The 27484-nt window shown below is 44.5% G+C and overlaps 1 protein-coding gene across 1 annotated transcript in view; it reads right to left on the bottom strand.

Moving 5' to 3' along the window:
- LOC126106234 (potassium voltage-gated channel protein eag) overlaps window positions 1-27484 on the bottom strand; it is a 362209-nt gene that overhangs the window by 224315 nt on the left and 110410 nt on the right. Inside the window, exon 2 of the mRNA XM_049912462.1 lies at window positions 13097-13520. Coding sequence (XP_049768419.1) covers window positions 13097-13520 — 424 coding nt within the window. The remainder of the gene's footprint in view (window positions 1-13096; window positions 13521-27484) is intronic.

Consider the following 27484-nt stretch of genomic DNA (forward strand, 5'->3'; position numbering starts at 1 on the left):
TACATATAACAAAGGGCATGGGCAACCGGAATGATAAAACGAGCCACACGTGGACTCAGGAAGTAACTCTGTTCCGGAAAATATCCCTTGCACAAACCAAGTGAGTTAACATACAGCGGATGCAGGGGTATTTCACAACAATCAGACGATGTAGCAGTGCCCAATAAATCAGCAGAAAGGAACAGCCAACACCAAACGAAAAATAGCAATCTCAATAGTCAGGAATTGTCTTACATAGCATGGACATAGATGGGAAAACACGACAAACATCCCGTTTTATAGAACGGGTTAAGACTCTAAAATGGCACTGGGCAGCTCATATTGCACGAACGAAGGATGGAAGATGGACAAAATCAGTTTAGAGTGGAGTCCCAGAGAAAAACGAAGACCACCAGGGAGACCAACTGATCTCTGGGATAAGGAACTGAGGAAAGATGCGGGCTTCAACAGGCAGAAGACAGCAGCTGAACAATAAATAAATAAATGTGAATGAATCTTTCCAGCTTTCCTCGATGTGACTGATTGATGGTGTGCTTTTGGGGGTACAGCCAAACTGTTGATTCAGTTTTGTGGATTATATTTCGACGACAAACCCAGATGCATTATTCAGACTCTGCGTTGTTATACTCTCTGGCTGGACTCCAACCAGACTCTAGAGTATTGTGTGTCTCACACCACTATTTATAGCCCAGTTTGACCCCTAGCGCCAGATATGCTCTGATGATCACTTGTTTTTTCGGGAGCCCATACTGATACCCCGAGTAGCGCATTTAGCCTCGGCGTATTCCAGCTCTCGTGCGTACGATGGGCGGTGAGATCTCAAATTTAGAGCCGTTACCCAAGCCTTGTTCGAATTAAACTCTCCATCCCGGTTTACTGGGCTTACCAGCACTTTTACTGTGTTCAAATTCGGTCAAATTGGGTCTTTGGTGGATTCCATACCTAGCATAATTTGGAAAGACACACAATCGTGACCTGTTGGACCACACTACATGCCTCAAAATCGCGACATGTTGGACCACACTGCATGCCTCCCTGTTGTTTGGTGCACAGAAGATATCCAGTTTTATGTGCCGATGTGAGGCGGCCGGTGTGGCCGAGAGGTTCTTGGCTCTTTAGTCTGGAACCGCGCGACCGCTACGGTCGCAGGTTCGAATCCTGCCTGGGGCATGGAAGTGTGTGTTGTCCTTAGGTTAGTTAGGTTTAAGTAGTTCTAAGTTCTAGGGGACTGATGACCTCAGATGTTAAGTCCCATAGTGCTCAGAGCCATTTGAACCATTTTTTGTGCTGATGTGAGTAATGGGCTTCGGCAAGGTATTGGACTGCAAGGTATTGGAGTCGCATACAGATACCTTCGCAATTTCCGCTCAGGAACTCATTGCGACGTACCTGCACTCACTGGCAGAAACAAGCCCTGTCGAGTTTGAAGCCGAATGCCTGTGACAAGACGTGACACTCATCTCCGGTACCTGTCTATTATAGTCTTTTAGCGACCAGCGCTCATATGTCATGTTACTTGGGACATCATTCCTTGAAGGCATATTGGGCAGATGGCGTTCGTACACCATGAACTCAGCCTTATTCAGCCATAGTGTGGCCATGAGTATGTTCATACGTGAGAACTCCTCTCCCATTCTGCTCCTCACAGAGACCTGTGCCCCATTTCTGGTTGGAACGTGCTGGGTAGTTATAATTAAACTGAGCGTGTTATGAGTGCTGCAGTGTGGGTCGTATACTTTTCAGGGTGCTGAAACACAGTAGGTGTATCGATTAGTCAGTGCGCTCGCGGAGTCTGCTGAGAAAAATAATATCCTGCCACCAGGTGAAAACATAGTGTTTTGAGCAGTCAGAATGTGGTGTGGGTGCAGGAAAAAGGGAAGAATGATGAAACACTTGATAACGGTTGTTCTAGCATGTTTATTAAGATATGATCAAGTGTTCAATATGGTCCCTTGATTCAGCAACATGCTGCATCCGTAACACAGTGTAACACCAAAAATGCAAATACCTTCTGCACCATCCAAAATTTTTCGCCGTTTAATATATGGTGATAAATTGTAATATACTGCTGATTTTGAATCTGAAAGCTTCATTTCATAAACTACATGTAATACGTAACGGACGTAATAATGTATCTATTTTTGAATGTATATAACTGATTGTAATTATAATGTAAATATTGTAAATTGCTGGGTGACAGCCAAGGTAACTTTGTTTAAGCGTACTGATAGCAACGACAAAATGACAGTAGCTGTGCCGTTGTTTATTTTTGCGTATGGAGAGTCTCTTTTGCGCAGCGAGAAGAGAGGAAGTAGAGCAGTCGTGAAAGAGTTTGGAAGTGTTTGTTGGGCACTCCAGCAGACGCGGCGTGCAGCTATGATCGCGCCAACGTAGGCGCACCTGCTTTGTTAACCTGCAACTACTGAGATAGTGATGGGGAGCTCGTGAATGAGTCGTTCAAATGAACGCTTCACTCCTGTGAAGTGTGAACTAACCACTCAATTTCAATGAACTGGTACTTCAAACTCTTCACAGATAACACACTCCACACTTTTTTCTAGTTCACTCACTCTCTTCCCCTCTCCCTCACCCACGTCACTCCTCCTCCCTTCACTTCACTCCTCCCTGTGCTGCCTGTCGACGAATTGCGCGGTGTTTGTGGGGAAAGATAGGTTTAGGACGGGTGGGGGAGGTGAGGGGCGATGAGAAGGCAGCGTCAGCTGCTACCTGCAGTGCTGACATCATTACCCGTGACTGTGCAGTTAAACTTCGCGTCAACGGGGAGCCTACCGTTGGCAGCGCTTGAAGACAAATGAATATTAAAGATAGAAACGAAGAGGCTATCTGTGTGAGCACGCACAGCAAACATGAAAATAAAAGGTTTGTTAATAACACTGGAAGAGGGATTTTACCTGAAATCGTACCAATGACTACAGGTGACAGTTTACGTTTTGAATCTAGTGGGTTATTATTGTCAACAAAAATAAAATCTACAGGAAAACTTCTGAATAATTACTTAACGTAGGTATATAGACTTTGTGACAGTGTTAAACATACTCATTTTGGATTAAATTTTAAAAGGAACATAAAATTGGACTGCATTTCGTTGGTAGGCCTATTTTTCAGTCCATGAATACAACAAATAATGTTTCATTTGAAAGATAAAGACTTTTTTGGGCGCTTCACGAGAAAATGTCGAGCAAGATTAAATGTAGTACCTTCTTTATATGTGACAGCCTTCTCTGTTTATCTTTCCTTTGTCCCCCTTTTTTTCTTTATTGTCATTTTGAAACCTGTATACAGCAGGCCTGCAGCAGCATACTACGCCGCTCTTTGGCTGCAGAGAAACACAAAAGATAGAAATGAAGACAATTAGAGAAAAAAGATGGTGGACATATAAACGGAGCCAAACACTTTTTAAAATACAAGGTGCCGTTCACGGGCGTAGAGTCCAAGATAAAATTGTTCAGACACTTGGACACAGACAGAAACGCCCTTTGTCCCCTTCGACCATGCTCTATTTAAGATAACTGAGACGTTGTAAGAGCGTAAAACGTTGCGTGTACGTTACTCCATAGTTCCGCCATCTGTTGGTAAAATTGTGAAGTATTACGAAGCTTTATTGTATGAGCGAGGCGAAACGAGCGTAGCAGCGGCTGAGCGGCGAACTGGGCAACTTCGCTAGGCTTCCGTACTTCACGAATGAACTACTTCATTTGAACGCTTCACGGCAAAGAGTGAAATGAATGAAGTAGTTCACGGGAATGAACGAGTTCGACCCATCTCTATACTGAGAGCACGGTTGGAGTGGGCAGGCAGAGGAAGCTGCAGTCCCAGCTGCTGCCTGTCCCACAATCATCAGTAGCTCTGGAGACAACTCGTGGTTCTCAGCCAGCTGCAGCTCAGCACTGTCGTCAGCTACATTTTTCGTCGTCCACACAGCTTTCAACATCGTTAGACTGTTAACTGACAGACTATAACTAATATTGTACAGGCATTACCGAGTGGCATTTGTTTCACAGACTTCGACAAACTTTCTTGAGTAATAACCTCCAATAGTTAAAACTTGTAGGGCACCTTTTCCATGCAGTCACCCAGTGTCGCAGAAATATCAAAATTGATTAACTATTTACTGCCAGTTATTTTTATCTGCCAATGACCAGTTTCTCTCTAAATTTTGCTTCCTCAGTGACTGTTCATTTTTGTATTGTGCAACAGAAGCTTAACGGATTTGCAATTTGGACTGTTAACTTCACTCAAAGTAACGTAAAATTTCACTGGCAAAACTAATAACTAAAGATATGGCACAAATTAAGAGCGCTCAGTTTCATTTATTTTGTATTCAGCTTAGCGACTGAATTCTGCTGACTTGGTACGTAATTTATTGATCTTATTTTAAAAGTAAAATAAATTTCTCATTTTCTTAAGGTAAAATCAGTTCAATCTTCCAATATCTTAAAGTAAACTGCTCGCCTCTTTCCAAATTTTTGCGTTACGTTACTCTGAGGTTACTAAAAATCATTTTTCATGTAACATATTTCAGTTACAGTCCGTTATTTATTTAACCAACAACTTTATTTAAACTTGCTTTCAGGTGCCCGCTGTGGCCGAGTGGTTCTGGCCGCTTCAGTCCGGAACCACGCTGCTGCTACGGTCGCAGGTTTGAATCCTGCCTCGGGCATCGATGTGTGTGATGTTCTTAGGTTAGTTAGGTTTAAGCAGTTCTGTCTAGGGGACTGATGACCTCAGGTGTTAAGTCCTGTAGTGCTTAGAGCCATTTTTTTAAACGTTGCTTTCAAAATTTAGTATATCAGATTAAGTAACTGCAACCTCAGTGCTTGCTGATTCATTTAGTATTTTTTCATGAACTGTTGTGGTGTGAAGAGTGTGACAAACTTCTGTTGCCATGCCAGTGATTATTTGCCTAATTTTCTTTGCTATTATCTTTATTAGGATTCTGGATATTCATTGCCCTAGTGGGCTGGCGACTGTTTAATTATTCTTGTTTTGCTAATCAGTGTTTTTTTGTATTAAATACTACATGGTACCTTTTTTCTCCCTGTGTGGTTCGTGAGTGATTGCACTTAATTCCACCCATTTCAAATTTATTACCAGTATTTAGACTAGGTTTAGGATAGCTTCTTCCTTCAGAATGGTCTGTTGAACACTTTCCTGCTACTAACAGGTATTATTTTCCTTCGGCAATGATAGCCTTACCCACTGTAAAATTTCATTAGGCATATGTGATCACGGTCAATTATATCACAATCCATTAGGCCGATTAGGAAAGGGGTCGGTACAACAGCATGTCTGACAGTTGCTCGCAGCATATCTGTTGTAAATCAGAGTGATATGCCATTGTATGCTACCTCTTAGATAAGGAAGAGTCCAGATACATCCCTGGCAGACACGATGTTTCAGATATCACCACAACCGGAAGTCACATGGATTTGCGTAGGGAGATCTGGAAGGCCAAACATCTGGAAATTGCGTAGAGATGACTTGGTCGATGCCGAAGATTTCTCGGTGTAAATATTTCAACTGGCAAGCGATATGCCGTATCACCCCAGCCTGCCTGAAAATAGTGATGTGGATGTAGATGCGTTCTCGCTTAGCTGGAATTACGTTTTGCGCAAGGCAGTTCTTGTAATGTGCACGTTTCGTCTCCTCAAAGAAAAAAGTACTAAGAATGAAGGAGCTTATGACGCCACACCATGCAGTCACATAAACTGAGTGCAGCGTCAACATATATGGCATATGTGAGAGTTCTGTGTTTTCATGGCATGTATATAGCAAAAATGTGCCTTGTCCATCCAAAGAACACTCCCCAGCCTCATGTCATCCACATCCAAGCATGGCAAAAAACAAAGAGCTTTGAAGTCTATTTGGGGATTCACTTGGTGCACATTCTGAATCTTGCACAACATGTGGCATAGTAGAATCACATATGCGACAGTTCTGTGCATTCGTGGCCTGTGCAAAGTAAAAATGTGCCTCGTCGATCCAAACAACATTCTCCAGCCACATGTCATCCATTTCCAGTGTGTCAAAATACAAGGGCAAAGTCATGGCCTTGAAACCTACCTTGGGGATTCATTTGGTGCACATTTTGCATAATGTGGGGACACCAGTGTAAAATTCCCAAGACAAAGCTGGGGCACTGGCTGCACAATTTCACAGATGTGCTGCACAGTCAGATGCTTCATCAAAATCTGCCATGGGAATGGACCACATCCCTCAGCTGTTGCACCAATTTCTTCAAATTTCTTTAGCCCACTTACTGACATCGGTCTTCTTCACTGGTGTCTCTGTCGGCAATATTTCCACAATGCAGCGCCGTTATTGCTGCTGTTCTGATAAAACAACTTCACTTGAAGTGCACGCTCTTTCTTCTCAAGAACCAGTGCATTTTGTACGGTAAACTTTCACCTTCTTAACCCTTTACGTCAACAGTTACTTCACAAAAGAAATTAACACATGTCTCCAAGCAACAAACAGTATAGTGGCATCAAAACAGGAAACGCACATTCTGACAGCTTACAGCATCATATTTTCACCTGGCGGAAGGAAGCAGAACTATTAATTTTTTCAGCATAGTCCATGAGAACACCAGTTAATGGACATACCTATGACGTTTCAGCATTCTGCGATGTATACAACCCACACTGCAGCACTTGAATCACTAATTATAACCAGCTGGCACATCTCTCTTCAGTGCCACGTCTTATATCAGAGCTGGAGGACAGCAGTTCTGTATTATCTACAGCACTCCAAGGAGATTCTGCATGTTCTTTTAAAGGAAGGACTAATATTTTTTCTGGTGATTTTATGTACAGTAATAAGGCCATTCATGTGGTGACTGCCAGGGCTGTAGTTTTCATACCTCTTTTGACAGACAAATTTCCTTAACAACTTTCCTGCTCACTTAATTAAAGCACATTTGGAGTACCCTAGCTGCCGCTGGATGTCACTTGCTTCTTAATAATGACCAATGAGATAACCACCAACACCTCCTTGAGTTCCAAATACAAGTCCAATGCCTTAATCAGTGTGCCTACTAAATCTGTCCCAAATGCACTGCTTCATCTTGGTCAGTGCCAAATACAAGCGCAGTTCCTTACTCATTGATCCTACTCACACAGTGCAAAATGCATATACAGTCCCTCAATCATTGCTCCACCTTACCCAGAGTAGTAGAGCAAGGCAGGTGCCAGTCGGTAGACCTAGGCAGTTGCCCGTCTATTTTGCTAGTGCAGGTTGCCTGCATCAGGGGCAGGTATGCCCTCAGGGGCAAACCTATTGTTCTCCTTTGATTCAGAGGTACTTAAGCTATTGTTCTCCTAAAAAGATTAAGTACCTGTCAATCAAAGGAGAACAATAGGTTTGCCCCTTAGTGCAAGTAGTAGAGCAAGGCAGGTGCCAGTCCATTTTGTTAGTGTGGGTTGCCTACATCAGGGACAGTTATGCTCTCAGAGGTAAACCTATTTTTCTCCTTTGATTGACAGGTACTTAACTTTTTTAGCAGAATAATAGGTTAAGTACCTGTCAATCAAAGGAGAACAATAGGTTAAGTACCTGTCAATCAAAGGAGAACAATATGTTTTCCCCTGAGTGCATACCTGCTCCGGATGTAAGCAAGCACCACTAACAAAATGGACTGGCGCCCACATTGCTCTACCACTACCCAGGACTGAATTCAAGTTCTGTGTCATTTTACCTGCTCACTGCATCCCAAATTCAAGGCTAGTACCTTAAATACTGATCCACCTCACACAATCTCGAATACAAATACAGGGTGACCCAAAAATCGTTAACATTTGAAAATGTACTAATTGACAGAGTAATATTGGTAGGGAGGCAAAAACTGACACAGATGTCTGAAATGTCATGAGGATTAATTGAAACTGAAAATTAGTGCAAAAACTGGCCAACATATGGAACTGGACAGAAATACGTTACTGATGCCATGTCACAAGAATCGTGTCTGTGTGACGGGTGCGAGATGTGCCAGTATGTTACAGAGTCGCATAATCCTTAGCCTGGTTGATAAGCGTACTCTCGAAGAAACGGCTTTTGTGTATGATGGCGCTCCACTCCATGTTAATAATTGTGTGAAAGATCTCTTGCGCACATCGTTTGGTGAGGATCGCTTACTGAGCGATCTCTCTGATGATGCTTGGTCTGCCAGATTCCCAGACCTTTATCCGTGCAATTGTTGGTAATGGAGTTATCTGCAATCACAAGTCTACCCTAATCGTCCAACATCATTAGGAACCCTAAAAGACAACATCTGATGGCAATTTTTCTCCATATCTAGTAATATACTGTACAATGCTGTTCACAACATTGTCCCTCCACTACAGATACTGTTGATGAATAACGACTCACATGTTGAGCATTTCTTATAAAGAACATTGCAGTTAACATATGTTCTTAGGTGGGGTCTGCCTTTAGCAAAATACAAGTTTATTTTTTGTCCTAGACATGTTTCACTGCAGTTGCTGCATCATCAATGGGTTCTTTATTATTATGGCTGTTAAACAAAAGGAATGTTCTTTACTGTTTAAATACATATAAATATTAGTTTCTAAATCGTAATTACAGATTTTTGAAGAGACATAAAATTATGTATTCATACTTTCTTACCACATGGTGTGGTTTTCCAGCTGTATTACGTTTTTACAGTGTCTGTTTTCTTTAAAGTTTGTCACCTGCAACTATTCAACTTAATGTTAATTGATGCGTTGCTTCCTAAAGTGGGTATGACGGGAAGGTCGCACCACACATGTAATTATTTTTCAGGTACTTTGGATGCGATTTCATCAGTAATTATGGCTCTGAGCACTATGGGACTCAACATCTGTGGTCATCAGTTCCCTAGAACTTAGAACTACTTAAACCTAACTAACCTAAGGACATCACACACATCCATGTCCGAGGCAGGATTCGAACCTGCGACCGTAGCGGTCACGCGGTTCCAGACTGAAGCGCCAGAACCGCACGGCCACACCGGCCGGCCATCGGTAATTACTGTCCATGAATTCTAGTAATAAATGAAATATAAATTGAAAACTGACATTTTCGGCTAGTTTCATGAACGCCTGCATCTACTTCTGTATAGATACTCCGCAAGTCACCGTATGGTGCGTGGCGGAGAGTACTCTGTAGCACTGCTTGTCATTTCCTTTCTGTTCCACTCGCAAATGGAGCGACTGTCTGTATCCCTCTCTATGAGCCCTAATTTATTGCAGCTTATCTTCGTGATCCTTACACGCAATGTATGTTGGTGACAGTGGAATCGTTGGGCAGTTAGCTTCAAATGCTGGTTCTCTAAACTTTCTCAATAGTGTATCTCGAAAAGAACATCGCCTTCCTTCCAGGGATTCCCAATTGAGTTCCTACTTACATTGTGCGAACCTACTGGTAACAAATGTAGCAGTACACCTCTGAAATGCTTTGATGTTTTCCTTCACCTGGTACGGATCCCAAACACTGCAGCAGTGCTCAAGACTAGGTCGGACCAGCGCCCTCTATGTGGTCTCCTTTACAGGTTAACCTCTCTTTCCTAAAATTCTCGCAATAAAATGAAGTCGCCCATTCGCATCGCCTACCATAGTTTTCATATGTTCATTCCACTTCATATCCCTTTGCAACATTTGCGCAGATATTTAAGTGGCTTGACTGTGTGACGTAGGACACTAGTAACACAGTATCGCCGGCCGGGGTGGACGAGCGGTTCTAGGTGCTACAGTCTGGAACCGTGCGACTGCTGCGGTCGCAGGTTCGAATCCTGCCTCAATCTTGGATGTGTGTGATGTCCTGAGGTTAATTAGGTTTAAGTAGTTCAAAGTTCTAGGTGACTGATGACCTCAGAAGGTAAGTTCCATAGTGCTCAGAGCCATTTCAACCATTTGAACACTGTAACCAAACATTACAGGTTTGATTTTCCAACTCATCCGCATTAACTTACATTTTTCTACATTTAGGACTAGCTGCCACTCATTACACTAACTGGAAACTTTGTCTAAGTCGTCTTGTCTCTTCCTACAATCACTCTACTTCGACACCTCAGCGTACACCATGCCATCATCAGCAAACAACCGCACATTGCTGGCCGCCCTGTCTGCCAAATCATTTACTGATATAGAGAACAACAGCAGTCCTATCACACTTCTCTGTGACACTCTAGATGAAACCCTTGTATCTGATGAACACTCGCCGTCGATGACAACATATGGGCTTCTATTACATAAGAATCTTCGAGCCACTCACGTATGTGTGAATTTATTCCATATGCTCGTACCTTCGTTAACATCCTACAATGGGGCACCGTGTCAAATGCCTTCCAGAAATCTAGAAATATGGAATCTGCCTGTTGCCCTTCATGCACAGTTGTCAGTATATAATGTGACAAACGGGTAAGCTGAATTTCGCAAGAGCAATGCTTTGTAAAACCACGCTGATTCGTGGACATAAGCTTGTCAGTCTCAAGAAAGTTTATTATATTCACACTGAGAATATGTTCAAGGACTCTGCAGCAAACCGAAGTTGTCTGGTCTGTAATTTTGCGGGTCCATTCTTTTAACCTTTTTATATACTGGAGTCACCTGCGCTGTTTTCCAGTCGTTTGGGACTTTGCGCTGGACGAGAGATTCACGATAAGTGCAAGCTAGGTGAGGGGCAAGTGCCATAGAGTACCCTTTGTGCAATAGAACCTTGGTTCCATCCGGACCTGGTGATTTAGGAGGGTTGCCCAGAAAGTAATGCACCACATTTTCTTTTCTCAGCCGAAAACAATGCTGAGATAGCGAACCGTTACGTCTGTATTATCTGAAGTCTCCTGAATAAGCGTGCAAAGTTTCCGTCACTTCCGACAGATAGCGTAGCTGCAGGACAGTTCCAAAATGGCGTCCGTAGGTGATGTACGTTACAAGCAACGTGCCGTGATTGAATTTCTCACTGTAGAGAAAGAAACTGTGGGGAATATTCACAAATGATTGTGCAAAGTCTGTGGAGCATTTGCTGTTGGCAGAAGTACAGTTAGTCCCTGGTCACGGAGGGTGAGGTCATCAGAAGGCGGTCCGGTGAAGCTCCACGATTTGCAACGGTCGGGGAAACCAGCCACGGCTGTCACACCTGGCCTAGCTCCCTCTGACTTCCACTTGTTTGGGCCATTAGAGGATGCCATTCATGGAAGACTTTTTGAGAACGGTGGGGAGGTGACACTCAAAGTGAAACACTGGCTCTGCCACCAGGACAAGGATTGGTACCGACAGGTCATACACGGCCTTGTTTCATGCTGGGGGAAGGCCACAGAACTGGATGAAGATTCTACATCTACATCCATACTCCGTAAGCCACCTGACGGTGTGTGGCGGAGGGTACCTTGCGTACCTCTATCGGTTCTACCTTCTATTCCAGTCACGTATTGTTCGTGGAAAGGAGGATTGTCGGTATGCCTCTGTGTGGGCGCTAATCTCTCTGATTTTATCCTAATGGTCTCTTCGCGAGATATACGTAGGAGGGAGCAATATACTGCTTGACTCCTCGGTGAAGGTATGTTCTCGAAACTTTGACAAAAGCCCATACCGAGCTACTGAGCGTCTCTCCTGCAGAGTCTTCCACTGGAGTTTATCTATCATCTCCGTAACGCTTTCTCGATTGCTAAATGATCCTGTACTGAAGCACGCTGCTCTCCATTGGATCTTCTCTATCTCCTCCATCAACCCCACCTGGTACAGATCCCACACTGCTGAGCAGTATTCAAGCAGTGGACGAACAAGCGTACTGTAACCTACTTTTTTTGTTTTCGGATTGCATTTCCTTAGGATTCTTCCAACGAATCTCAGTCTGGCATCTGCTTTACCAACGATCAACTTTATATGATCATTCCATTTTAAATCACTCCTAATGCGTACTCCGAGATAATTTATGGAATTAACTGCATCCAGCTGCTGACCTGCTATATTGTAGCTAAATGATAAGGCATCTTTCTTTCTATGTATTTGCAGCACATTACACTTGTCTACATTGAGATTCAATTGCCATTCCCTGCACCATGCGTCAATTCGCTGCAGATCCTCCTGCATTTCAGTACAATTTTCCACCTCTCGATATACCACAGCATCATACGCAAAAAGCCTCAGTGAACTTCCGATGTCATCCACAAGGTCATTTATGTGTATTGTGAATAGCAACGGTCCTACGACACTACCCTGCGGCACACCTGAAACCACTCTTACTTCGGAAGACTTCTCTCCATTGAGAATGACATCCTGCGTTCTGTTATCTAGGAACTCTTCAATCCAATCACACAACTGGTCTGATAGTCCATATGCCCTTACTTTGTTCATTAAACGACTGTGGGGAACTGAATCGAACGTCTTGCGGAAGTCAAGAAACACGGCATCTACCTGTGAACCCGTGTCTGTGGCCCTCTGAGTCTCGTGGACGAATAGCGCGAGCTGGGTTTCACACGATCGTCTTTTTCGAAACCCATGCTGATTCCTACAGAGTAGATTTGTAGTCTCCAGAAAAGTCATTGTACTCGAACATAATACGTGTTCCAAAATTCTACAACTGATCGACGTTAGAGATATAGGTCTATAGTTCTGCACATCTGTTCGACGTCCCTTCTTGAAAACGGAGATGACCTGTGTGGACGTGGAAAATTGGGTGTGTAGATAAAATACCATTCTTTCGTGTGTGTCATTGTCATTGTGTTCAATAAAGAATTGTTGAAGAAAAAAATGCAGTGCATTAGTTGCTTTTCAATCCTTCAGGTGTTTCTGTACAGCAGGTGTGCTTATTACTGTGTCGTCCATATAGGAGTCTGTCCAATGGTCAAATGACAGTGTGTTTGTGCGATTCTCTTGTGAAATTTAAAACTTCGGCTTTCGTTTTCCTGTCTTCTACTGCGACACCAGATTGGTCAACAAGGGACTGAATGGAAGCCTTAGACATCCGCCCTTGCTCGACGAGTCACCTCACTTTCTGAGTCAGCTCACATTTTGAAGATACAACTGAGACTAGCACAGCACTCTATGAGCACAATAATAATATCTGAAAGTTTGTGATAGAGGTAAGGCTGACTTACCGGCGATGATCATCATGCAGATGGTGAAGATCTTCTCGTTGTCGGTCTCGGCGGCGACGTTGCCGAAGCCGACGCTGGTCATGCAGGTCATGGTGAAGTAGAGCGCCGTCACGTACATGGTCTTGCGCGACGGCCCGTTGACGAGCTCCGGCGAGCCCGAGTCGTTGCTCCAGACGTAGGAGTAGGGCGTCTGCGTGACGTTGGCCAGCTTCCACAGCCACGAGAACTGGACGCCGTTGTCCGCGTCCGACCGCCCGATCGAGTACCAGATGCACGCGAGCCAGTGCGCCACCAGCATGTAGAAGCACAGCAGCAATATCAACATGGCCGCGCCGTACTCCAGGTAGCGGTCGAGCTTCCGCACCACGCGGCCCAGCCGCAGCAGGCGTACCACCTTCAGCGCACTGAACAGGCTGCCGATGCCCTGCGCACAAGCGGCAACCACCACTGTCCGCGGGGAAAATTCTCTGCCCGGGGCCCCGGCCAGCTCTCGGACCAACCACTTATCTCTATCGTGTGCATATGTATGTGTGTGTGCTTTGTGAAGGTGTGTGGCACGTGAAGGGGAAACTGGCACAATTAGGGGATGAAGTAGTCAAAAGTCGTAATCGTTCTCAGGGAATGAGCGTTGGGGCAGATGAGGGCCTAGCTGCTTGTGAATCTTCCAGGCTATATGTTTGTTGTGAGCCATGAACCTTTTTCGCTGGCGACATTCCATACAGAGCTTCGCTGGACATCTTCAGAGGTCGGCAGAACTCAGATGGACCAGCTGAAGCTGACGAAGCGTCAGGAATGAAAAAGTTTCATGGACCACGACTGCACAACCGATAAGATTCACCAGCAGCTGTCAGGTCGTGAAACCCTTCATTGTATGATCAAATTCAGGATATCTTGCATAGTCGACCTGAGCAAAGTTGTTTGATGTGGCCTTTCCCAGTCTTTCACGAAGATTAAAGAATGGGATGATGAAACTAGCGACAGTTGGTGTGATGTGTATTTATTTGCCCACAAGCCTTCCCAATAAAGCAGCTGTATTCAAGTCACAAATAGCAAGAGATCTTGTTGAATAGGGTTCCTTGTTGTCAAGAAACTTTCCTTTAACTTGATACAATTGTATCCATGACATGAAGATGGCTACTTCGCCAGAAACGTTTGTCCATAAACAAACGCACATCACTCCAGCTTCTGGTGGTGTCATGGTACCATTCTTTAAATATACCGAGGCTGTGCAAGAGTGCTTACAAAAAATATTTTATGAACTGTCAGTTCTAAAGTGATGGAGTCCAGGCGACCTTAAACGAAATCCTAGCATGCATCATCAGAAGAAACCTGGCCACTATTGTGTACAAGAAAATATTAGTATTTCCGTTTTATGTAATTTATCCATTTTTCACATACGTACAATATCTGATCAAAGGTATCTGGACACCCCTGTGTAATGCGGAACTGGCAACCAGATGGGTGGACATGTCAATACACAGGTAAGAGGGGGCGGTCAGTATTGGGAGAGTCAGTAGAGGAGCAATAACAGCAGTGTGTGTCGGTGGCCGAGCGGTTCTAGGCGCTTCGGTCTGGAACAGCGCTACCGCTACGGTCACAGGTTCGAATCCTGCCTCTGGCATGGGTGTGTGTGAGGTATAAGTAGTTCTAAGTTCTAGGGGACTGATGACTTCAGATGTTAAGTCTCATAGTGCTCAGAGCCATTTGAACCATTTTTTGTGTCCGTCAGGAGGGCCCGGTGACATCAAACGTGGGCTACTAATCACATGTCATCTGAGTAACAAATCCGTCAGACACATTTAAACCCTTCTAGAGCAGCCCATGTCAACTGCTGATGATGCGAATGTGAAGTCGAAACGCAAAGGAACAACCATAGCTAAAGCAAGACCAGACTCATATACTGATGGACAGCGACCGTCGATCATTGCGGATGGTGGTTATTAAGAAATCGTTTGAAATGAGCAGAAGAAGTAACTCGTGAGTTCAGAAGTGCTACGATAACTTCGTGTAGGAAGTTAAAAAATGGCGGGGTACCATGCTCGAGCAACTCTTCACGAGGCAAACATTTCCATAGTCAGTGCTAAACGACGCTTGAGGTGGTGTGAAGAGCGAAGCCAGTGGACAATCGATGGCTGGAATCGAGTGGTGAATCGTGCTTTGCCCAGAGGCAGTCAGAGGGAAGGGCTTCTGTTTGGCGAATGCCCGGAGAATGTTACCTGCCATTGGTCCAATGCCAAAAGTGAACTATGGAGGAGCTGGTTTTAAAGTTTGGGGATGTTTATCGTGATTAGAGTGTGGTACCCTCATTGTTCTTATGGTTCAAATGGCTCTGAGCACTATGGGACTTAACATCTGTGGTCATCAGCCCCTAGAACTTAGAACTACTTAAACCTAACTAACCTAAGGACATCACACACATCCATGCCCAAGGCAGGATTCGAATCTGATACCGTAGCGGTCACGCGGCTACAGACTGAACATTGTTCTTAAATGAACACTAAACGCAGTAGGATATGAACATATGTTACAGAATTGCGTACTGCATACAGCGGAGGAAGAGTTCAGTCGATGATTGCTTGTATGAGCATGTCGTAAAGCAACATCTACGATGGAATGGTTTGTGGACAACAATATTTCTGAAACGGCTTGGCCTGTCCAGAGTCCCGCTTCAGGCGAATACCAAGACAGTTCTTCTGAAAGACAACGGTCGTCTTCCTTCCCCAATCTGATGGGACCAATGGCCTTACCCTGTCGTCCTCTCTGCCCAAATCAACCAACCAATCCAGAGTCCTGAACTGAATCCAATGGAATATCTTTGGGATAACTCAGAACGTCGACTTAACTCCAGAACCCAGTGTCCAACATCACTGCACTTTCTTCTTTCGGTTCTTGAGAAAGTATGGGCTGCCAATCCTCCGCAGACGTCCAGATGCCTAACTGAGTGTGTTCCGGGCAGAGTTCTAACTGTTTCAAACGCGAACGGTGGACACGCCCCATATTGATGTCCGCTAATAGGTGTCCGGATATTTTTGATCAGATAGTGTACATCGGACCTGTGCAGTGCTGTTAGAAAGTGTCAATTTGAAAATCTGGAAATGATAGGCTGCAATGGATCTTAAACTAAATGGTCGTACGAATCATTAGAGGAAACCTAACTAAGACGGTCTAGAAGGAAACTGCAGTTATCTTCCTTTTATCTAATTTGTCTGTCTTCATCCAGAAGCTTCAAGACCACTGCGAAGTTTCTTCCCATCCCAATGGCGTATGGAGCGCGGTAACAATGATTCCTTAAATGCCTCCGTGCCTGCTGTAATCACACTAATCTTGCCTTCAAACCTACACAGCAGTAGCGTCTGAATAATATCTCCACCAGGGGCTTCTGTAAGGTGCCGAGGGGCGGTGGGGATTGAGCAGGGATAGATGTCAAGATGGAGGAGCACTTGCCTGCTTCTGAAGTCTGGTAGTATAACCGAGTGAGGTGGCGCGGTGGTTAGCACACTGGACTCGCATTCGGGAGGACGACGGTTCAGTCCCGCGTCCGGCTATCCTGATTTAGGTTTTCCGTGATTTCCCTAAAATCGCTCCAGGCGAATGCCGGGATGGTTCCTTTGAAAGGGCACGGCCGACTTCCTTCCCTAGTCCGATGAGACCGATGACCTCGCTGTGTGGTCTCTTCCCCCAGACAACCCAACCCAGCCCAACCCAACCCAACCCTCTGGCGGTATAGAATTCATCTTTAATAACAAAGTTTTTGCGTGTTGCTTGTAATAATTGCCTCCGATTATACTAAATCGCAGATTTAGCATGGTTCAGAGCTATCAGTTTTTCTAAAAGTGTATTTCTCGTTCTACTTTTTCAGGAGTATTAATTTGCCAGTTTTTCTTGACTGTTTCTATTGCTAACCAACCGGATTTTCTCAGTCGTCCTTACTTTTTTCTTTTTTAGAATTCTTATTTTCAACCAAAACCAAAATTTTATTTTTATGATGAAATATATATGCTATTAAAGATTATTTCAATAAGTTGGTGCAATCTTAAGGATGTAATATCCGATCGTTGAACCAAAATAGTGGCATCCATATTCACGTTTAGCTTATAAAAAGATGTACGGTACTAATAAAATATGCTTACCATTTCGGTATGATAATAAGCCACTTATGAAGTTTCGGTGGATGCCTATCAGTTGTTTGAGGTACAATACGTTTTGTGTAATCTATGTCACATTTAGTTCTTGGGTAGGGTCACATCCTCAGACATCGAATCAGTAACATAAAAATGGCAATTTTAGAATCTTGTTCCCTCTCGGATAAATTTGAGTGGATCCTCATGTTCTTCACTTACCACTGGTTCTTGAAATTTTTTAAGAATCGATAATTAGTGTTGAACTTCAAGAGCCTGCGAATTTAGCCTTCTCACCATTTTCGTGACAGACTCTTTGGAGTCAAACTGTCCTGTGGCCACTCGTGCTGTTCTTCTGTATATGTTCGATATCCCTGTACTACGGAGCGCTAGATCTGAAGATTATCAGCCAGTCAGATCAAAACCCGTCATCACTAAAAGAAACAGTAATTCAACTTCCTAAATTTCTTGAAAGAGACATTATAAGACGAACAACAATAAAAGGAAAACAAAGGTAATGGATATTAGGTAATAAAATCCTTATTTCTTCTGTAGTAGTTTAAAGATGTATTTATTACGATGGATTCATTTCAGCTAGAATCCATCTTCAGACGATCTACCAGTCACATAACATTTTCTGCCAGCCATTGTGGCGGAGCGGTTCTAGGCGCTTCAGTCTGGAACCGCGCGACCGCTACGGTCGCAGGTTCGAATCCTGCCTCGGGCATGGATGTGTGTGATGTCCTTAGGTTAGTTAGGTTTAAGTAGTTCTGAGTTCTAGGGGACTGATGACCACAGATGTTAAGTTCCATAGTGCTCAGAGCCATTTGAACCATTTTTTAACAGTTTCTGTTTTATTATAAAGTTGGTTCATCCCATTTTCAGAATTACAAATTTGTTCCTACGTACGAACATCATCAATGGTCGCTGTGACTGTACTGTATTACCTCGTAGAATAGGTTTTAAGACTCTTACTATAAAAGCTCTGCAGTGGTTTGCTTCCGTTGTTAACGGCCCTTTCTTTTAATTTTAATAATTCGGCGTTTTATCATCAGATTTTAGAGATTGACAGTTGGCTAAATATGCTATATGGTTGCAGTGGCCATGATGTGTTGCTGTCATAATTTCTGTCTGTATGTATGACTTTGTAATCGATGTGTCTGGGGTAATGTTGCCGGCCGGTGTGGCCGTGCGGTTCTAGGCGCTTCAGTCGGGAACCGCGTGACCGCTACGGTCGCAGGTTCGAATCCTGCCTCGGGCATGGCTGTGTGTGATGTCCTTAGGTTAGTTAGGTTTAAGTAGTTCTAAGTTCTAGGGGACTGATGACCACAGATGTTAAGTCCCCTAGTGCTCAGAGCCATTTGAACCATTTGGTAATGTTCGTTTCACAACAGCTCCCGCAAACGTGACGTCATTTTGACGTCACGCGCTATATTGACGCCCGCATGATCGGCTATCAACTTTATGACAAGGAAGAATATTAATATTATTGCTCCTCGATTCACTCGCAGCAATTTATGCTGTCCTCTTAGGTTCCTGCCTAACCACACACTCTAAAGGCCATACATATTCGCCAATAAAGAGCCAAATATTTGTGTGAAGGAAGAATTTGAATTTTATTGTTGCTCGCTTCAGTCTCAGAAATTTAAGATGCCCTCATAAGTTCCTAGCTAAGCACATACTTCGAAATCGCTAAAAATTTATTTCATCCTTCCTTCTAACGTCAGACTGAATATAAATAATATCCAGTATTGCAGAACATATTTGTATTACACCCATAAGAGAGTAAGAGAACGTGTTAAAACGCTAGAATGAAAAACATTCCATGTAACAGAATGCGAAACAAGAACTTACGACTCCGGAAAGCACGACGATATTCATTACGCTAGCACAAAACCATGCGATGCTAACCTCAGCCTTGGTTATCGTATTCTGTCTTAAGGCTTGTATCATTGATGCGTTATAAAGTGACAATTAATAATAATAGTGATATGTTTGTGATAAATTTCCAATTCTCCGTTACACTGAAACGGCATACTGCAAATTATAAAACAAGCGTTGCAAATTATAAAACAAGCGTTTTTCATTTGTAATTTGTAAATTACTTGACGATAATAATTCACTCCTAAGAGAGCAGTCTCATATGAAGGCAGTAACTGTCGATAAATAATTACGTGATATTTTACTGTAGCAATAATTGTAATAAATCATTCCAAGAAGAAGTGCTTTTGTAAAACTCCGGTACGCTGGCATGAAATTTTGTGAGATGCCCGTATCGAATGCTAACGATAGTCGATAGCCGATCATGCGGTCGTCGATATTGTGTGTGACGTCAAAATGACAAGTTTGCGTAAATTGTGAAACGAGCGTTCCATATGTCTGTCGGTATTAGTCTGTATCTATCCATTATGTTTGGTTAGGAATTCAATAAAACTGCGTTGTGTGTATGCAGATTTCTATCTCTAGTACGCTCATTTTACAAATATTACTTAAAGGTTTTAGTTGTATAATACTTGAAGAGCTAGAAATCGACATACGCACAATACAACCCCCTGAAGACATTTTAAACTAACAAACGGATTTAAAACATAAACATTTCATAAACAATTTTATTCAATTCTTAATCAAGGATAACGGATATGCACAAAATACTATCCCCTGCATACATGTCTTGAGCCACCGTAACTCAGGCGTGCCAATTACCCAGACTATATTCATCCAGAGTTTGAGAATGTGAACGTTTAGGAACATCATCTTCAACACACATACTCCGCAAGCCGCCTTACGGTGCGTGGCAGTGGGTACCATGTACCAGGTACCATGTACCATGTACCCTGCCCTGTTCCATTCACAAATACATCGAGGGAAAAGTGACTATCTATAAACGTCCGTAGGAGCCCTAATTTCTAGTACCTTATCTTCGCGGTCTTTACGCACAATGCATGTTGCCGGCAGTAGAACCGCTCGGCAGTCAGCTTCAAATGACGGTTTTCTAAATTTTGTCAATAGTGTTTCCGAAACAGAACGTCCCCTTCCTTCCATGGTTTCACATTTGAGTTCGTGAAGCATCTCCCTGACGCTTATGTGTTATTCGAACCTAACGGTAACAAATCTAGCAGCCCACCTCTGAACTGCTTCAATGTCTTCCTTCAATACAACCTGGTACAGATCCAAAACACTCGAGCAGTACTCAAGAATAGGTCGCACCAACGCCCTATATGCGGTCTCCTTTACATGTGAATCACACTGTCCTAAAATTCTCACAATAAACCAAAGTCAGCAACTCGCCTTCTCTACCACACTCCCCAGATGTTCATTCCACTTCATACCGCTTTGCAACGCTACGCCCAGATATTTAAACGACTTGACTGTGTCAAGCAGTATCCAAACATTCCAGGTCTGATGTTTTTACTCATTCGCTTTGCCTTATATTTTTCCACATTTAGAGCTGGCTGTCATTCATCACACCAACCAGACATATTGCATTCTCCTAGAATCATGCAACTTCGACACCTTACCGTACACCACAGCACCATCAGCAAATAGCCGAAGACTGCTGCCCACCTTAGACACAAGAGTGTCTAATTTACTTTACTGACTCTTAAATATTTTGTGTAAAAAAATCCACGGCTTGAACTTTGAACTATGTGAAGCATACATTTCTCTGCACAATTAATCTATGTAGACATGTGTTTTTGACCGCTAGAGTACAAACTCCGGAGGCGAGATAAAACAGAATGTAATACGTAAATACATATCGAATATTTATGACACATACAAGGAAAGCGGAAAAATATCATCCGCTAAGTCATAACGCGGTCGATAGTGTATATAGTATAACCATGGACGTCCATCAAAGAGAACTGTGGCGACAGTTGCAAAAGTCACTTCAGTACTGAAAGTCGCACTATCGAACCCTGCCAGCACCGTATCAATACAAAGGCAGCTCTATAAGCTGGGAACTGCAAGCACTCCGTCTTCAGGCCACAAGTGGCCCATCGGGACCATCCGACCGCCGTGTCATCCCCAGCTGAGGATGCGGGTAGGAGGGGCGTATGGTCAGCACACTGCTCTCCCGATCGTTATGATGGTTTTCTGTGGCTGGAGCCGCCACTATTGGGTCAAGTAGCTCCTCAAGTGACACCACGAGGCTGAGTGCACCCCAAAAAATGTCAACAGCGCATGGACGGCCGGACGGTCACCCATCCAAGTGCCGGCCACACCCAATAGCACTTAACTTTGGTGTTCTCACGGAAACCGATGTACCCACAGCGGCAAGGCCGTTGCCTGGGAACTGAAAGGCGAGCTGGAATTCCAAAACCACGCATCAGTGACGAAATGGCCGTAACAGGAGAACACGGTGCTGAAGCCATAAAACCTGGACAATGGAGAAATGTAGGAAAATTATTTGGTTGGATTAGTCTTGTTTCACGCTGTTTCCAACTTGTGGCTGAGTATACTTCCCAGCAGTGACACATGGCAGGGGGAATGGTATCGGTGATGATTTGAACAGAAATATCATTGAATTCCAACAAGGATTCCATGATTACTCTGCAAGGTCGTATTATGTGACCTTTTTGGCTATCAGCTCCATCCAATGACACAATGTTTGTTCGCCGATGAAGATGCTGTCTTCTAAGATGGCAGGTCCCCTGCTCACAAAGATCGAATCTTCCAGGACTGGCTCTGTGAGCACAAGGATGAATTTTCGCTTCCCTCCTGGCCACCACGGTCATCAGACCTCAATATTATTGTGCTCTATGGTCTAATTTTGACAGAAGCGCGAGCAATCGCTAGCCACCCCCATCATCGTTACCTCAACTTCCCATTATTTTGGGAATGGAGCAACATACCCTTCAAAGTCATAGAGGACCTGTACTTATCCATTTCGACACGACCAGAAGTCGTTTTGAAAGCCACCGAGTTCTCTACACCGCATTAGGCATGGTAATGTGGTGTATATTTTCTGTGTTTCCATATTATTACCCAAATGGTGTAATTCATGCTAGTGAAGTGCGGGGACACGACAAAATGCCAGCAAGGAGCTCTCAGGTAGTACCCATGACGACGGTGTGAATGAAGTTGCTCGATTTCTTGGTGTATCAGCGAGCAGTACCAAACCTGTCTACAAGAACTGTTGTAAACACACACTGGTGTAGCAAGGTGTACGAACAGTGGCAGTAAAAAGACCCTAACCGGTAGGGAACGCAGACGAGTGTCACGCCTCGTCAATCATAGTCTGCTTCAGATCCAATTGCCATTGCTGCGGGCAGTGAATGTAAGTCCATCACAACCAGGTTCCGAGCGCGCACTGCAAAGGGAAATGCTTTTAGTAGACATCAGGAGTCGTGTATCTCGGACAAAGCCATTTTTGTTTCGTAGGCGGGGCCTTCTATAACTAATGCAACATCACATTTTATTCTCGGTCATTTTCGGTTGAAAAAAAAAGTCCTGATTTTCTTGTGGAAAATCTTGAAATTTTCCCACTTCAGCCCTTATAGTCTCATGAAGCAGGTGGCGGCTGTAGACATAGCCCTTAAAAGGGTGTGTGTAACGGAGTTGTTCCAAGCAGAAAGTTGTCACTGAGTTTCTTTTGGCAGCTAGTCAGACCATCGCGGATTTTTATAGGCGATTGCAGAATGTGTATGGAGACCTGGCAGTGAACAAAAGCGCGATGGGTCGTTGGGTGAGGCGTCTGTCATCAACGCAACAAGGTTGCTCAAACCTGCCAGAGGATGAACTCATGTTTCATCGCCTGTGCCTAAATTGGACAGAAAATTGTCACGATCAGCTTCGTGGTGGGCAAGCAACTCCGCACAGATGATCCTCACAGCTGTGAGTCCTGCAGTGTTGGAACGTGCTGACAGTCTCGTTCGAAGTGATCCACGGTTCACAAACGCCTCGCTGCGCAACTGGACGTCTCAGTTGGTACTGCTGATATATTCATCCAGCAGTTGGGGTACTCAGAGATGTGTGCCCAGTGGGTTTCTCGATACCTAAGAGAACACCATAATGAGCAACGAAGGACCATCTGTGCGCAATGCCTGCGCCTCACGAAGCTGATCGTGGCAATTTTCTGTCGAATATCGACACAGACCATGAAACACGAGTTCACCAACTCGAAGCAGAAACAAAACGGCAATCCCTGAACTGGCGCCAAACCACGTCTCCTCCGAAGAAAAAGTTCAAAGCCACATCCTCAACCAGTGTGCTGTGGGACACTGAAGAGGTTATCCTGTTTGACTACTCCATCATGGTGGAACGATCAAGTCGGAAGTGTCTTGTGCTATCCTCGGGAAACTGAAGAAACGACTTCAGCGTCTTCGTCACCACAAAAATGAAAGTGAAAGTCTCCTTCAGTATGATAACGCAACGTGAGACTCAAGTCTGCGCACCCAAGAGGGGCTCAAAAAATTTCATTGGACTGTTCTTCCTCATCACCCTACAGCCAGGATCTCGTATCTTACTGCTTCCATCTGTTTGGGCCAATGGAGGATTCACTCCGCAGGAAGCAGTACGTGTATGATGGGGAGGTTATTGATGCATCAAGATGTTGGTCCAGACGTCGATCACTACCCCGCCTTCCTTGTAAAGTGGCGTAACTCTGTCGTTCTCTAAGGAGATTATGTTCAGAAATAGAGTTCCGTAGCCAAAAGAATGAGGAATAATATGATGTACTGGAATGCCGAATAAAACCAACCTGATTTAAGAAAAAAAATGTGTTGCATTACTTATTGAACACACCTCGCAGGTCTCAGCTAAATACGGAAAAAGAACTCAGTGTCTATTTCTAATATTAAATCCTCGTTGAAAAATTTTGGTACGGAAAAAGAGACCAAGGGAGCCACTACTAATTACTGACCTTGCTTTTAAAGTAGCACTGGGAAGTCCAGAATCAAATGCATTATGTAGTACTCAAACAGTCCTATTTATAGGTGTATTACATCAATGTAAATGTGATTTTAATTTTTTATTATATCAGAATGTATTTTTGATTTACTTTCCTTGCAGTAAATTGATCAGTTTTTGAACTAATATTTTTTTCTGTTCAATAAGTTCGCCCTGCCCACCATTGGATTTAGTGGTTGCAATTTTCTACCAGTCACATTTCATTTCCTTCGGTATGGGTGCTGTGGATATCTTGAATCGCACAAGCACGTATGGTATCTATATTATTCTATCAGCAAGTTACATTCTCTCTAGACTACCCCACTGCCTATGCAGTCCATGTCTACAACAACAAAAACAGGCAAGGCACTAGACGAAAGCTTCCTGTACTGCTGGCCGAGAAGCGGAGAGGACACAAATTTCCTGTGAAGGACCGCAACGAGACCGATAACCAGCAGAAGACGAGCGAACACAAGCGAACGCGAGCTGAACGAGCCCCGGATGCCATTTGTTCACGCACGCCTAGCGTTTACAGGTACGAGGACTATTCTGAAAGTAAGGTCCGACTGGTCTTGAAATAGAAACCACTGTGAAAATCAGAAGTGTTGTATTTAGAAGAGTTAGCTACACCTTCCACCTATTTCTCTACATAGTGTCCACTCCGACTTGGACGTTTGTCGTTGCGTTATACCAACTTCCCAGTACCCTCGCCATATAAGGCAGCCGCCGGTGCTTTCCGCCAATTCTCTGCGCTGATCTACAGCTCGTTGTCTGTGCCAAAATATCTTCAGAGACAAGCGATTCATGTGAGCAGAGGTGAAACTCAGGAGGAGTCAGGTCCATGCTATAAGGCAGCTGAACGAACACTTCCAATCGAAAACGCTGCAGGAGCAGCTTCATTCTCCCTGCAGAGTGCAGCCGAGAATTGTCATGAGGAAGGAAACGCGTGACAGTTATGCTACGTGGGCTGCATGACATCAGGCGAAATCTCTCACCAGGCCCCCATACTTGGTGGGAGATGCTATTTTCTAGGAATCTTTCCATGCTCACTGTAGACTCAGAACTGTGACAAACGATGTGATATGATCTATGGGCATACTAGTGGCACTGCTCAACACATCTGTGCAAAGATTCATCGAATTTTCACTGTGATTTCCATTTCGCAACCAGTCGGAACTTACATTCCATCCTCTTATACCAGAGGTAATTCTCATTCGCTGTTACACATTCGCTTGTGCTTGCTTCAGTGTAAGGCATGGGACCTCAATTGTTGTAGAAGGTATTTGGTTTATGACTCAGTAATTTTCATACTGAGTATGTCAGAATGACACTATTAGTATCACTATTATTGTTATTAAATGAGGTGTTTTCCTCTAACAGAACTTCATTGGACCTTTCTTCCTACAGTCCGGATCTCGCAGCTTCCAACTTCCATCAGTTTGGTCCAATGAAGGACGCACTCCACTGGAAGCAGTACATGGATGACAGGGAACGCACTGATGCATCATGACGTACGCTCTGAGGTCGACCATAGTGGTATCATGCGGGCATAGAGCCCTCCCAGTAAGGTGCCGTAAGGCTGTCATATTGAATAGAAATTATGTTGCAAAATAGGGTTTTGTAACCAGCAGAGCGTGCATTAATACACTCCTGGAAATGGAAAAAAGAACACATTGACACCGGTGTGTCAGACCCACCATACTTGCTCCGGACACTGCGAGAGGGCTGTACAAGCAATGATCACACGCACGGCACAGCGGACACACCAGGAACCGCGGTGTTGGCCGTCGAATGGCGCTAGCTGCGCAGCATTTGTGCACCGCCGCCGTCAGTATCAGCCAGTTTGCCGTGGCATACGGAGCTCCATCGCAGTCTTTAACACTGGCAGCATGCCGCGACAGCGTGGACGTGAACCGTATGTGCAGTTGACGGACTTTGCGTATAGTGGGCATGCGGGAGGCCGGGTGGACGTACCGCCGAATTGCTCAACACGTGGGGCGTGAGGTCTCCACAGTACATCGATGTTGTCGCCAGTGGTCGGCGGAAGGTGCACGTGCCCGTCGACCTGGGACCGGACCGCAGCGACGCACGGATGCACGCCAAGACCGTAGGATCCTACGCAGTGCCGTAGGGGACCGCACCGCCACTTCCCAGCAAATTAGGGACACTGTTGCTCCTGGGGTATCGGCGAGGACCATTCGCAACCGTCTCCATGAAGCTGGGCTACGGTCCAGCACACCGTTAGGCCGTCTTCCGCTCACGCCCCAACATCGTGCAGCCCGCCTCCAGTGGTGTCGCGACAGGCGTGAATGGAGGGACGAATGGACACGTGTCGTCTTCAGCGATGAGAGTCGCTTCTGCCTTGGTGCCAATGATGGTCGTATGCGTGTTTGGCGCCGTGCAGGTGAGCGCCACAATCAGGACTGCATACGACCGAGGCACACAGGGCCAACACCCGGCATCATGGTGTGGGGAGCGATCTCCTACACTGGCCGTACACCACTGGTGATCGTCGAGGGGACACTGAATAATGCACGGTACATCCAAACCGTCATCGAACCCATCGGTCTACCATTCCTAGACCGGCAAGGGAACTTGCTGTTCCAACAGGACAATGCACGTCCGCATGTATCCCATGCCACCCAACGTGCTCTAGAAGGTGTAAGTCAACTACCCTGGCCAGCAAGATCTCCGGATCTGTCCCCCATTGGGCATGTTTGGGACTGGATGAAGCGTCGTCTCACGCGGTCTGCACGTCCAGCACGAACGCTGGTCCAACTGAGGCGCCAGGTGGAAATGGCATGGCAAGCCGTTCCACAGGACTACATCCAGCATCTCTACGATCGTCTCCATGGGAGAATAGCAGCCTGCATTGCTGCGAAAGGTGGATATACACTGTACTAGTGCCGACATTGTGCATGCTCTGTTGCCTGTGTCTATGTGCCTGTGGTTCTGTCAGTGTGATCATGTGATGTATCTGACCCCAGGAATGTGTCAATAAAGTTTCCCCTTCCTGGGACAATGAATTCACGGTGTTCTTATTTCAATTTCCAGGAGTGTACGTTGTTTTAGAATCCTGAATAAACAACAACCTGCTTTCAGAAAAAGGTATGGAATTACTTATTGAACGCCCCTCACATAAAGATGAATGTCTCGAATGGGCCAAACAGCACATACAAGATTTTAGGTATCCAAGTGCAGATATTTTTATTCGTCACTGAGGTCAGAGCACGGAACATCATAACATCAGTATTTACGTCATTTGCACACTAATAATTATAGCTATTAGGAGTAGTATGTTTTTTGGTTGAGTAGCATCTTCAACAACGCGTATCGAGAGCAAGTCATTAATGCTTATTTTCGTCTGGGCAGCAGGACAGGT

Source organism: Schistocerca cancellata, chromosome 10 (genome assembly GCF_023864275.1).
Source record: "Schistocerca cancellata isolate TAMUIC-IGC-003103 chromosome 10, iqSchCanc2.1, whole genome shotgun sequence".
Lineage (NCBI taxonomy): Eukaryota > Metazoa > Arthropoda > Insecta > Orthoptera > Acrididae > Schistocerca > Schistocerca cancellata.